Source organism: Nilaparvata lugens, chromosome 1 (assembly GCF_014356525.2).
Source record: "Nilaparvata lugens isolate BPH chromosome 1, ASM1435652v1, whole genome shotgun sequence".
Taxonomy (NCBI): domain Eukaryota; kingdom Metazoa; phylum Arthropoda; class Insecta; order Hemiptera; family Delphacidae; genus Nilaparvata; species Nilaparvata lugens.
In genome coordinates, this window is record NC_052504.1 from 71,866,244 (window position 1) to 71,881,512 (window position 15,269).

A 15,269-nucleotide genomic window follows, 5' to 3' on the forward strand; every position below is an offset into this window, starting at 1 on the left:
CCATCAATGATATTTAGAGGGGCCGGGAATCACCCTTCAAATGGGATAGCAGGCGATGACTTATTCAAGCGATAGCATAGAATAAGCATACCTCGGTACAGGATAAGCGTATGATTTCCCTATAGCGGTATCTTATTAGTGTGACCCTGAAACCAACCGCTTCCTTCACACTGTAAATATATGCTCGGGAAAATATTATAGTTTGTTCCATAATAACAGTTACGCGATAAGATAAAATGTATTACTGAACATGACACATTAATCAATACACTGTCGGCATAAACACTTTCCCTTCTTAAACTTCGTTTGAAGCACCTCAATACTTATTCATTTGCTTGAAAATCACCTTCTATCAAAGTAAGTTTTATTTTTAGTTTTTTCTTCATTATTCTTCTTCAGGAAACTGTTTTCACTAGAATTCAATTAAGTTAATAGAACCAAGATTTTCTACATGAAACATACTTTCCTCGTATTGAAAAATTATTTATTGCTCCATGTGTTTTGTTGTGATACTTATTGTTCACTGTAGACTTCCCAATCGTTAATGCATATGCAATTATCCAATCTTACAAATTACACGTAAAAAATAACTCTGGTTCAAGCTATCAAGTTATATACCGTGCAGTATTTGAATTGTGTCAATAAAGTTCTGTAATTGGATTAACTTTGATTCGCTCCTGATTAGTCTTGATAGCACATATGAAACTTTGGTAGAAAAATGTCACAATTGCACGTTTGAAAACTCACTCCCATTTACTTATTATAACTGTGATGTTTGAAACACGAGTTATTTTTTTCACTTGATCGTTACTTATTTTTGTGTAGGCCTATTCATTTGTACTCATTCTATTATATTTCAAATTCTATATTTGTAATGTTATATGATAAATATCGAAGTAAGCTGACATGGCTCGTCCTCTTCAGAATAAATCGAACTGTTTCTCTCGAGTGGAATATATTTTTGAAATGTTTCAAATAAGTTATTCTGAAATATCATAGCAATTATAGGCACATCAGTATTAAATTTCAGTGCTAGGACTCATCAGAAGTTGGTAAATCGATTCTACTTGTCTAATAATCATCTTATCAATTCGATTAGATTAATTTATCAATATTTTTGCTCTCTAGTAGTACTTTTTGGGATGACAAAATATGGATTTATAACTAGTCGGTTTTTGGAAAATGGCTGTAGGATTTATAAGCAGTCGGTTCTTGAGAAACATTCAGATGCTAATATTTTGTGTATAAGTTCTATGTGATAATTCTATAATTCATTTCTTATGTCATGTATCCGTTACTGATTTTACGTGCTCAATTTTATGATTAATTTTCATATGTCGTGTATCCGTTACTGATTTTACGTGCTCCATCGAATGCAGCTCCGTCTTTTTATGTATTTATTCATTTTTTGTCACACGAGAAAATAACTTTCATTTGATAGTGGAACATTTTATAGTCTGGATTCATCACCTCAAATGGTGGTCTTCAAACAAATGTGTAATCATATACAGTATATCCATCTAGTTGTAGAAACTCATTATTGACGCTCTTGCAGAATTTTACATTTGCATTAAAATATTTTTGAATGATACAAAGTTTGATATTATAATATAACCAAAACAGTTTTTTTAATAATCACAGATGTTTTCAAAATCCCATATTCAACTTTTTTGCTGAATATTACTATTTTTGTTAAAATTGACATTTTTAGATTGTAATTTTGCTTAAATTGAATTTTTTTTCTTAAAGATAGATTTTCGTTTTTCGCAGTTTTTCGTTACAAATTGATGTTTATGTATCATGTGTATTCATGTGTGACCTAGAAATTGAAATAATTGTTATTGTTGAATTCAAAATTATACATGATATTATAATAAAAAATATCATATTATACTGTATATTAATAAAATAACCAAAAATGATTATACAGGCCCTTCCAGAAAAGCTTGAAGCTTGAGCTCTGGAAGGGTGTTCAAATAATAATTATTACAAATACAATTATTAATGGCCGGGACACATATAACCGCACCGAGCCCGCGCCGACGTACGGCCGAGCTAAGCCCCGACACGGTGATGGTGGTAGGAGAAGACACATATCAATGCAACAGCCGAGTGGCAGCAGTGTCTCAGTTCTGTAGCGCTACTGTGGTCTGATTTCTGAATGTGTTAAACTATTGTTAATAATATAACACTATTAAAAGCTTGTTACATCCAATTTAAATTCAAATTTTTCAATTTTAAACTAATTACATGTAAACACAGAAGATTAAAATCATAGTGCTGGTTTAAATTTCGGTGCATAACAATACCATCATCAGTCATGTATCGGAAATATCAGCAATAAAATTTTTATCTTCTGCCTTCTGCATCCACACGTAATTAGTTTTAAATTTAAAATTCAACTCAGCATTTTCAAGCTTCGAGTACACCTCCACGTATATCTAGTTTCTCACCTCATTATAATAAACTCTTTCAAGCAAGCATTTCAAGAAAAATCAAGATATCTCGAGCAAAAATAAGAATGACAAATCACTTGGTGATTCAATTCTATAAAAAGTTCTTCATGTTTTGACGCTGGTAGATTTTATAGTATTCACAACACTAAAAATTCAAACTTCCAATTGAAGTATGAATTGTTTAAGTTGCTTTAAAAAGATCAGCTTGCTTAGATGATGATGAAAATTATTTGCTCGGTCGTAAAAGTCATGTCTATTCAACGCTCATCTGTTCAGTCTTAGCGTTTCATTGTTAGAGTAGAGATCTCTCATAAAAGAATGATGTATTTTAAGCAGTGTTTTGTTTCAGTTCTAGTCTTCATCCAAGTAATAATGGCGATGCCAGATGTCACTTCCCAAAACCAACTGAGAGAAGTTGCTGCGGCAACTAATCATTTCGCACTTGATTTGCACAAGGTAAAATCAACTTTTTGATCCAAACTTTGATTTGCTAATTTAATTAAAAAATATCTGGTAAAAAATGGTTGGATGATTCATCAAAATTGCAATTTTAATAAGAATAATAAAACTAACGTTTTTTCATATTACTATTGAATTGATTTCCAGTGATTTTGGATAATTATTTCTATAATCGGAAAATTGAACAGGTGTGACCTGAAAACACTTGACATGAGCCGCCAGTTCTCTCAACATGTTTTATTCATTTATCAAACTCAAGCTTTATCTACCTGTGAATTTCTAACTTTTCCTCCTAGTTCTATAGAACTGTCATCACTTTTTGTGAATTAAAACTAATGTAATATGAACTCACGCAACAGAGGATTATTTCTAATGAGCAGTACGTATTTTGAACACGAATCCCATCACTTCTATTCCCATTATCTGTATTCGTGCAATTTTGTGAAAATGAATGTAGATAACATCGTGTTAGAACTAGTTGCGATCAAGTATTGAAATGCAGTGGTTAAAATGAAAATTGTCGAAGCACATTAAAAACTATTAAAATAAGTATTGATTCTTCAAATAAATACAAGGTGATGTTGTTAATGCACAATTGATGTGAATGCATTGTCATTCAGTTATCATGTATCATGTTATCATGACTGGATTGTAATCTGCTATGAGAGGACTCTGTAAAATTGTGATATTGACCAGCCAGACAAGTTTATAGCATTACCAGCTTAGCTATAATGGACGTGTTCCTGTGGGGTATCTTGAAGGCTTGATGCACCCTACACGCTCTGCATCAATCCATGAACTAGAGGATAACATTGAAAACTAAATCACTGTCATTCTTCAAGATTTGTTTTTCTGTCATTTTAAAGCTTTCATAAAAATCCGTGAACACCGAATGGGATCACATGTTTCCATTGTCATCGTGAAAGTGAAGAAGCACTTTTCAGCATGTTGTTGGTGGAAACATAAATGGGAGGGTGAATTTATTCCTTATCGTTAGTAGCTCACTCATTTTATGAATTTATTGAAGGAAATGCAATTTTTTCATAATTTTCCGGTTTTCTACTCCATCCTGTATTATGACCCTGAATTATGTCTGAAATTTACAACTTCTATTCGAAATAACCTTTTTCAGGTTTTGTCCAAGGAAAATGCGGGAAATATGTTTTTTTCGCCGCTCAGCCTGCAAGTGGCACTTGCGATGGCTGCGGTTGGCGCCGCTGACCATTCCAAGACCTTCAATGAGATGAAAGCATTGCTGAGATTTCCCGATGACAAGTCCAAAATGCTTTCCAGCTACAGTTTGCTGTCTGATGCTCTTACCGTAAGTGCTCCTTTGTTGAGACTGTGCACCACACTTCTGCGATCCTTATTACTGGTGACATTTTTCAAAGTATTTCGATTTGGATGCTATCACGCTTCCAAAATAGAACATATTTATACGGTAAGCAAAAACTTGTTTTTTATTCTTTTCATTTCTTGCGATTTGAGCAACTAAAGTTGAAATGTTGAGGGAGATCCATTGCCGAATCGGGAGCAAATAAATTCATACGATTTTGAGGATACATTCTTTAAGAAATTGTCTATCTCTTGACATATCCAATTCAATTTCTCAGAATTATCCATACTAGGAAAATTTATTCAATTTTGAAAAAGGAAACTCAGAATGGGTTAGGTTTTTAAACCTAGAACAAATTTCCCTAGAATTGATATTCTGAGAAATCAAATGAGTACAATATCTTAGCGAATGTATCCTCAAAATATTTAATGAATTTATTTGCTCCCAATTCGGAAATGAATCTCTCCCAATATTTCACTTCAGGCGTTCATATCTCAAAACCCAGAAATGATGTTTTCTCAAATCGAAATACTTTGAAGATTGTCAGGACCAGTAAGAGGAATGTCCCAAAAACGTGGTGCACAACCTAACATTCAAGATGATCAATGGCTCTTTGAAAAAAATTACCTCTCATTAATTGTTGAGTATTTTCAAGTAACTGAAATGTTTATTACTAATTGTTAATTCTATTTTGGATGTAAACTATATTTCTGAATTATTACAAAATGGGCATTTTATGAATAGTGTTTTTCTTCTTTGCCAAGAACTTTAGGTCTCGCACATTTTTTCGAATACTTGTTAATTAAATTTTAAATTTGTAATAGATTGTGAATTGTAATTTATTTAATAGAATATGTTGATTCCTGTTTTGTATCCATTTCAAGAAAACACTTGATACTGATGAGTTCATGGCTTAATTGAAATCAATCATTGATTAGCAGTCGATTTACTCTTATAATAGTAAATAGTAACTTTTGAACTTGAGACTTCACATATATTAAACTTTTTTCATTTATACTTTCATTGGCAAAATTAGAAAATTCTACAAACACTATAGAGAATACAAAATAGAATAATACATTTTGAACATATTAATCCAAAATAAAATGCCAATGAGTATGTCGAGGTACTATACTAAATTTCTAGGCTTTCTTAGGGATTAGTTACCTATGTTAGATCTAGTTCATAAACATTTCCTTTCTCTGAATTATTCGTTATCACAAGTTTTGTTAATTTTTAGAATTCAGATGTGATGAAAATGGCAAACAGAATATACATCGACAAGAAGTTCAAAGTGAAGCCAGAATATTTGGAAACGACACAGAAGTATTTCAAATCTGATGCCAAGGAAGTTGACTTTGAGAAGAACGCTGATAACGCAGGACAAGAGATCAATGGCTGGGTAGAACAGCAGACTAACAACAAAATCAAGGGATTGATTCCCGAAGGTAAGAGATAAAAGCAGTTTTTGCAATTCTGTCACACAGCATACTGAATTAGACTAAAATTTAGCTCTGTAATTAGCAACAAGACTTGAGCAATGGTTGTGATTTAATCTAACAATACTGTCCGATGAAGAGGCTAACATTGTATAATCTTATTATCTCATTTATTAAACTTATTTGTACGTAAATGATTAAAATGAGTGCCTGAAAGTTTCAAGATTCACAATTTTGACATGTGGGATCGAAAATTAGTGGTCAATTATGTTGATAGAAAGCATAAATAGCCTCCATAAGTCAATATCAGATCTAGTTTTCTTTACAAGATGAATTATTCAATAACACTGTTTCTATCTAGGACAAATACACTAAACTTATAAGAAAACAATTTTTATGAATGCCTTTTGGTTAACATAATCTTATAGATTAGATAAGCGCCGATCTTTTGTTATTTCCGTCGGTTGGGTGACCGTTTGAGTTCAGATTAGCTAATTATCTGATATGAGCTCTTCATGTGCTTGGAAACCAAAACTGAAACTACCATACAACCAACAATCTAGAAACATCATTCTTCCTTTACCCGAGCACAAGCACAATCCAAGGGCGTGAATATTATCATCAGATGAAAAATATATAGATGGATAAATGTATTTTTGTTTGCACTTTGTAACATTAAGAATGATGTGGGCGAAATTGAGACAATTAAAGCCCCCTCTTCCACTTAAACTCTTCCACGCAACTCACAAATTAATATATAGATATAAATAAATATAAAAATAGATATCATAATTGTTTGAATAAGGCTACCACTAACTACAGACACACACATACACATGTTCAGTTTTCTTAAGTAATTTTCCTGTTCATTTCACTTATCAATGTCTAATATAAAATTTGAGGTTAGGGTGTGATCACATTGAAAGCGTCTTGGTTATGCATGCGTGCACTTGCTGGTTGTGAGCAGCTACATGCAAGTCACAACGTGCTTCAATGGCTCTTCCAGATTTTGTTTTTCGGCTCATGCATGATCTGACGTGCACTTGCACATATATATACGCATTCAATGTGATCACACTCTTAGACATCCCATATATGCATGGTGGAATTTCGTCATCATGCTGATTGCCAAATAAGCAAGTAAATAGATTCATGGTATGTCAATGTGATTTAGAAAGCTTATCCGTTTGTTAGGTCATTTCATTCCCAAACGTATTTTCACATTTGAAAAAATGTTTAGCAATACTAGGTATGTCTCCTTAATTATTTTTCATGCATACTTGTGAAATATTAGTGTTGGTGAACACCTCTGTGTTCAAATTTAGTGTACACTAGATAACTCAGATTTTTGTGTAAACTTTAAATTAATGATTTTCCGGTATTTTATATTTTTAGTCTAGGATGAGTTTGAAGCTTTTTATAGTATCGAATTCTCAATTTTAGGAGCTCTAAAACCGGGTACTGTGATGGTACTTATCAATGCCATCCATTTCAAAGCCGACTGGAAGTATGCATTTGAAGCGAGATTAACTAAGAAGGAGAAATTCTATCTTGATGAGACCAGAACTGTTGATGTGGACATGATGAACATTAAGAAAGAGTACAATTTCTTCCACGATACACAGCTGAAAGCTAAATTTTTGGAGATGCCTTACAAGGTGGGTTTTGTAGAATCGAACTCATTTAGTAAATAGTATACAGTTAATTTAGAATTGGTTGAAAAGAATACAGGAAAATTCTGTCTCTAAAGGGTTTTTAATAGCTATAATGAGATTCACTTCAAACTGTTAGCATTATTATTTACAAGGAATGACGACAGCTTTAAATGAATGTCACTGAAGAACTTCAGCTGTGCACTCACTCGTTTATGTAGATTACGATAAACAGGGTGGGTGAAAAGTCCGAGAACGGCTTAATATCTCATACACAAAGGTAATTTGACGGTGGGTGTGATTGGGGATCCTACTAAAATTGAAAATACTACTTCACTATGACTTCAAAATATGGTCCGCCATATTGAATGCAACTTTGTTTGTTTAAATAGGAAGGTGGCGAAAACCGCATATCGATATCACAAACCGTTTCGAAGATATTCACATTATTAATCAATACAATGCCAATCAGAAATGAGATATATAAGTGGTATTGATTAATAATGTGAATATCTTCGAAACGGTTTGTGATATCGATGTGCGGTTTTCGTCATTCACTTCATCTTGAAATTCCGTATTGAAATCATGTATCGCATGACCACCTTCCTATTAAAAAAAAAAAAAAGTTGCATTCAATACAGCGGATCCAAGATGATGGCATACCAGATTTTTGAAGTCATAGTGAAGTAGTATTTTTAATTTTAGTAGGATCCCCAATCACACCCACCTTGAAATCACATTTTTTCATGAGCCATTATCATACTTTTTTCTTCCCTTTCTACTTTGAATAGTAGTGATTAATAATTTGAATATCTTCGAAACGGTTTGAGATATCGATATGCGGGTTTCGCCATTCATTTTTTCTTGAAATTCCGTATCGAAATCATGTATCACATGACCACCTGCCTATTTAAAAAAACAAAGTTGCATTCAATAAGGCGGATCCAAGATGGCGGACCAGATTTTTTAAGTCATAGTAAAGTAGTATTTTCAGTTTTACAAGGATCCTCAAACACACCCACCGTCAAATTACCTTTGTGTTTGAGATATTAAGCCGTTCTCGAACTTTTCACCCACTCTGTATACTGGCTTATACACATATACACAATATCTTACAATGTTTTAAGTGAATTTACATAATATAAGCCAAAATATAATTGATTAACCAACTGTATATGATATGAAAAAATCTATTGGGAATTACTATAGATGATATTGTTATGCATCTTCACAAATTGGCAGAGCTTTGAACATATCAATGTCCATTCTTTGGAGAGAATACTCAGAATATCCTTTCCAGTTATTAACCAGGTATTAACCCTCTACCCTCCGTTACAAAGAAAGGAGCGGGACAATTCTCAAGCCGTGCTTAAATGGTTAAAATTGATGCATGGCGGCGACGATTTGCAGTGGTATGCGCAAGCCTTTGATTTACTTTCCTCAAAATGCATTATATTTGCCATTAGAAGTATGAAGCCTGGGTTTAAGGCGATGACTCCATTCAGAAAAAGGACTGAAAAAAGTAGGTCATCTTTGAGAATTGGATTCTTAAATTCCTTGACTCTCACATTCCATTTCTATATAAAGTTATATGTAATTTATGTGAATTGACCCTAACTATTCTATACAAAATTATAAAATAATATTATAGAATGTATTGGAAAATAGATTGATAGTGGCTGTTTGTTTTCAGGGAGATGAGTTCAGTATGATTCTCGTGCTCCCCGACTCGAAAACCGGTCTCCCTGACTTGGAAAAGGCAATCACCAACCAGAACTTTGATCTGACCAAGAAGATCGAAAATATCCAGAACTCTAGCCCCGTCAGCGTCATGGTTTCCATTCCGAAATTTGAAATGGAATCAACTCATAACCTGGAAGAAACTTTAAAAGAGGTTTGCTATTTGTATTTAATTTGTTATTTCTAGTATCAAGAGCTGTTAAAAACAAAAATTGTTATGTCTTGATAGCACTTATTGTGCACAAGGTATACGCTAAGCTTGGTTACACTTACATAAAATACTTGGTGTTTGAATTTGACAGAAACTTTTGTTATTCTCCAAGAAATGTGTTTCTTGAATGTTTCCCTACTTATACCTTGTTTTTAATTAAGATTATCTTGATATGATAATCCAGAGGTCTCAGTTCGATTCCAAGAGATTTTCTGGGACTCTTTAAATCGGTTGATCCTCCTAGACCAGTCTCAATCAGACCAGTCTCGTCAGAGGCTCTGTCATTTTTAGGTGTGACTTGAACTATGACCGTCCAGGCCAGAACTAGCCCGGACACACTATATTCTTTGATTTCTTACAAAAATGTTGTTGGAATGTTCATGAAATATTATTGGATTAGAAATTCACGTTTTGAATTAATTTATGTGAAATTATTATACCTCTTGTTGATGTCTAAATAAGTGGATGTCATTGGATTTTACTATTATAGAATTGTCATTTCAAAGTTTCATAGCCTAAAGACTGAGATTTGAATAATTGTTACAATACCTATCAAATTGTACAAAATAAATTGCTTCATCATTTCAAAAACACTGGTAACTAATGGTACCTATAGCTTGATCTTGTCTTGCATCATGTTTTCCATGTTGATTTCTTAGTATCTCCCTCAACAATATCATTTTAAATTTTAAAATATTCAGCTCTGCTCATTTTTATAATAATTGAAAAAGCCAACAAGATTATTCAAAGGCACCTTGCAAATGATAGATAGCCGATGATTTCTTGATTAAATCATAAAATTGTTTTTTTTTTTTTGCAGCTTGGTGTCGAAGAGATGTTCAGCGATAAAGCGAATTTCTCGAACATCAACTCGGAAAATAACATTAAAGTTTCGAAAGTGATCCAGAAGGCCTTTGTGTCTGTCGATGAGAAGGGAACCGAGGCTGCCGCGGCTACTGGTCAGTTAAATTCACACTATCTCATAATTATTATCCATAATATTGGCCAAATTACAAAAAATATTATCTACAATATTAATCAAATAACAAATTATAATTCTAATACTATTATAATTCTCAATTGCATCTGGTTGCTTCAGCTTTCTACTGCTTCTGCTTGCCTTTTCCCCGGTTCTTGTAAATACGTTTTCTCTCCTTCCTTATCCAGGTTTGTCCTTGAATGGATATTCTGACTGCTGTATAAATAGCTATCCTTTCCAGAGATGTTTATGTTTTTATTCTCTCACACTTTTATAGTTGAAAGCATGTATATATTATGTTGATCTTCTGAATCTTGGACTATAGAATATATACATATATAATCTTGGACTTTACAATATATAACATATCCACCTCTAATAGAATAATGTGTTACTAGAGGTGGCTATGGCAGTAATGATCATTGACATAGAATTATACTCAAATTATACTGGTACTTAATTTAGTGATAATACATTCAAGCTCAGTTATAGGCCTAATCTTAGCCATTTTATGAGAATCTATTTGAAACTCAAGTGAAATAATTCAGTAATGTTATACTATTTTTGATCTCCTTTTTATGATTATCATATTATTCAAATCTTATTTTGAAATCAGTTATTGTTAGCCATTATTTTTATAATGCCTGTAAAAATTCCAATTATCTCAATTCAACGGCCTCTTGTAACTCGACATTTGAAAATATATTTTTAAATGAAGTTGTTTCTCAATTTTCCAATGAATAGGCAATTCTGACAATTTCAAGTATTTTTATTCGATTCTTCTGTTTATTGTATTTTCAGTATAATAACAACATTAGCATCCATTATATTTAATTTTGTCATGAATATTGTTCAAATTAATCTCTTATTAAGGAAAAAATAATATGTAAAAATAACATACTTGACAAAAATCGTGATAAACACCATAAGAAACCATTCAGAATGGAGGACTCTGTCTGAGAAAGCTGAACTTGATGCATGTAAGTACTTGTTGTCTGTAATCTATTCTCCTAGTAGTATAATCAAGTTAATAGGAGTGTGAATGAACTAGAGCCAAGGTTTATTATACGACCTCAAACAGATTTAGGTTTCACAATAGCAATAAAATGTCAATATAATTTACACTATGAACAGAGATATTGTGCTCCTCCATATTAAGGTAAAATAAAAACGAAATTGTCAGTTCCACATAATTTATTTGAGCCAAATTTGAGTTTCAATGCACTAAGGCTTAATCTCTAGTAGTCTTTTTGGTTAGACTTCGGTTAGATTCTAACCAAAAAGACCACTGAAGATGATGCCCTAGGCTCAACTCACACTTACGCGACTCAGGTCGAGAAGAGACTGCGGCTCCAGTCCCTTATCGACGCAGCATGTGTTTTCAAATGGTGACTCTTAGACCAGTAGACTCTAGTCTCCGCGACCTCTTGACTGTGAGTCTGAGAAGAGCGTCGACTCGACATGTTGGTCGAGCCTCGACTTGAGTTGCATAGCACCGTGCATTTTCAATGAAAGTGAGGTTATATTTTATGAAAGTGATGTTTTATCATTTGAGATAAGACAATATATTCATAATAATTATTATAAAATTTGTTACATGCATATTAGTGACGAATTAGATCTTATACTTTTAATAAAGTATGGTTAGAAAATAGAGTAGCATGGAACTGAAGTAGTGACAATGAGCGAAAAAGTCGTAAGGTCGAGAGACTGGAGTCGTACGATTCGAGTCGAGGTAGTGTGAGTTGAGCCTAAGTGCATTGAAACTTGAGTTTGGCTCAAATAAATTATGTGGAACTGACAATATCGTTTTTATTTCACCTTAAAATGTCAATATATTCTCAACAGAATAAAATCGTTATCCAAGGTTTTTCAAAATAGCTGAATGATGTACAAATGTGCAATCTATTTTAGTGGTGGGAAACCAATCTTGACTGAAATTCCATGGAATGCTTATGGAAATGAAATTGCTTTACTTTCATTGCTCTTTTGGTGATTCAATTTCTGTATATATTCTTGAAGCCTTTCAAACTTTGCGAATTATCATTGGAAAGCTATGATTCCGTGAACTGCATTATTAATTCCTAAGCAAGTGGATTATTTGAAGTTCTATTTTGTGTGATTCTTCTCGTTTTTGATCTCTTTATCTTTTCGATCATATCAGATGTATCATATGAGCTTCGATCGATCATATAGCCAAATGTCTATAAATACAGGTCATGACACAATCCCGTGATGCATTGCAAAATCGCCATTTTATGGGGTTCTAGTTCAACAATTTTCAAATTTATCAGCTGTTATCATTATAAATTGAACAACATGATGTGTTATTTTGTTATATTGTTCAAGGAATATTGCTTGGCTTTGAATTGTAAATTAAATTCTTCCGACAGAATAATAATATTTAGATTCCAAATAGGAACTGAATTATTGTTGATTTTTAGATTTAATTGATTGGGAACTTTAAACTGTTTTTGAGGTTAGCCTTTTGTCCCAATGCCTTATGAATCATAACAATTTACAATAATAAGAACAATTTTTAATTTAAAAAAATGAATTATTATTTTAATTAAAAATTATTATAATTTTAGTTTTACATTAATACTCATAGTTTATTCATGTACAGTGCTATTTTGTTTTGTACCACTATGGGTCTTGTTAGACTCAGTGGAAATTGTCATATTGTATAAATAAATAAATTATTGAAATTTCATTATTAAAAAATCAAAAACCTGAATTTTCATATTATCCGAACCAGAATATTGTTTTTAAAAAGCATAATGCATGATTTTGTTATGATCAGATTTGGAATTTTAAATGTACCGCCATGAAGACCCCACATAATGGCCGCTCCATAAGGAACACGAGTGTCATGACCTGTATTTATAGACCTTGATATAGCCTTATTAGGATGTGGAGATGGTAAAATGCTTCAATACCTGAATTCAATTGGGAGAGAAGAATGTTGATAATACTCAATAACTTCAATATCAAATTTAGATAATAACTACTTATTATAATTTACCACTTAATGGCTCCCACTGTATAAATACAAAGAAGAGTAACAATAATTTAAAATACTGTTGAATATCATTGAACAACTGTCACAAAATTACACCGTCAGAATAAGAAAAAATGTCCTTGTTCAGTCCTTGTACGCGTATATCTTCTTCACATTCTATCTCAAAGAATTATAATGTGTATATGCGAATGGCGTTCCATTCAAAATACTACTCTCTTGGTCGCCTACTCCGTAATCCGTAATTAAATAATTGTATTGTAATAATCACTATTTTAACAGTTGACGTTATTGATGTTCTGTTGATGAACAAATAGCTCATTCAGCTTTTAGTTTATATTTTGCTACTTGATAACTAGTACAACGTGATATGATTTAATTCGTTCTGGTTTAACGTTTACAGTGACTAACATTCGTTTCGGATTTCGCCCAAGTATTTTTATACTGTATAAATAACGATTGATTAAATCCCTTACATAGTTTCAATACCGTAATATTTAATAACAATACTATTTAGAATAGAATATTAAATAAGTAATATTCAAAATTAAATAATATTATAGTGAAGATGGATGTATATGCTAATCTTATTAGGAAGCTAGGTCATTCGATATTATATTATTAATCTTATTAATAACTAGCCGTCAGGCTCGCTTCGCTCGCCATATCCGTCTAGCCAGGGGGCTCCGCCCCCTGGACCCCCGACTGGGTCGTCAAAGAATGAGATCAGCAGGCTTGCTTCGTTCGCCTGCATTTTCCATTTGAGCATTTTTATCATATGTTAGGACAATCCAGTCGGGGGTCCAGACTAAACGTCTGGCTAAACGGATATGGCGAGCGAAGCGAGCCTGACGGCTAGAAATATAATATTCCCAGGATTGAAGTAGCAGTGCCCAATCAATTTTTCCGCGATAAATGCATTTAAATCTCCAACTTGGTGCCAACCTAACAAAGTCAACTCAACTTAATGCCTACCTGACAAAATTATTAATTTAGTTGCCAGTTAACAACTGTTTCGAAGAGGTACTCTATCTAGATTATAGTTCTATAGTAACATATGATATGGAAATTTCAATTATAATTAAGAGATTGAGAGAAGAAGAATATACATGCTAAAAGACGAACTTTAAACCCTTAAAAACAACCCTTAGAGTTAAAATATTGCTAAAAGATTTCTTAGTGCGCCTCTAAAGGGCCAACTGAACATACCTACCAAATTTGAACGTTTTTGGTCCGGTAGATTTTTAGTTATGCGAGTGAGTGAGTGAGTGAGTCAGTCAGTCAGTCAGTCAGTCAGTGAGTGAGTGCCATTTCACTTTTATATATATATAGATTTACTAATCATTTCCTGACATAGTTTAACGTTCATAGTGACTAACATCCGTTTTTCCAAATTATTTCAATAAACATAAGGATTGTTAACGTAATAACCATTGATTGATTTCATAATTAACTAATTTTAATACTATCAAACATTAACTAGCTCAAAGATAGCGAGGATAGATATCTGATAATTTTAATAATAATTTTGGTCGATTTTTTCAAAATATGCATACTCTTTTGTAACATTCATTACCTGAAAAAATAATATTTCATAAAACTCTTGAGATCTGAAATAAGTAAACTCTTCATTTGTAGAGCTTTAATCAAATAAAATTGAACATGACTTTCTACTAGTAACGGATCAACAACATTTGATATTTATGAATGAATCAATGACAACGAAAACATATGGTTTATCATATCATTCTACCCGGATAGATTTTCGTGTTATCTTAGGGGCAAGATGACGGAGCGACACAGTGGACTCTTGTCCATCAGGGCGACGAATGTGAGCATACTCTGGGTTTGCCTCAATCAATTCAACTTCTTCTACTGATGAATCTTGCTTTGAATTTCGGTTCATTTTCTTCAGCCAAACTGGTCCTGGGCTCATTAGCCAAGATGGTAGTGACTGTCCATTTGTTGAGGATCTCAT

At 32.7% G+C, this 15,269-nt stretch overlaps 1 protein-coding gene across 30 annotated transcripts in view; it reads left to right on the plus strand.

Moving 5' to 3' along the window:
• LOC111058361 (leukocyte elastase inhibitor) overlaps window positions 1–15,269 on the plus strand; it is a 62,490-nt gene that overhangs the window by 23,936 nt on the left and 23,285 nt on the right. For 15 of the 30 annotated variants that reach the window (XM_039441948.1, XM_039441993.1, XM_039441979.1 and 12 more), the window contains 6 exons: window positions 2,806–2,912; window positions 4,048–4,236; window positions 5,492–5,699; window positions 7,134–7,348; window positions 9,036–9,236; window positions 10,114–10,252. In XM_039441948.1, coding sequence (XP_039297882.1) covers window positions 2,806–2,912; window positions 4,048–4,236; window positions 5,492–5,699; window positions 7,134–7,348; window positions 9,036–9,236; window positions 10,114–10,252 — 1,059 coding nt within the window. Of the gene's footprint in view, window positions 1–194; window positions 358–1,127; window positions 1,498–2,805; window positions 2,913–4,047; window positions 4,237–5,491; window positions 5,700–7,133; window positions 7,349–9,035; window positions 9,237–10,113; window positions 10,253–15,269 lie in introns of those variants that run through there. The other 15 variants (XR_005573094.1, XR_005573093.1, XM_039441963.1 and 12 more) reach the window with 7 other exon arrangements.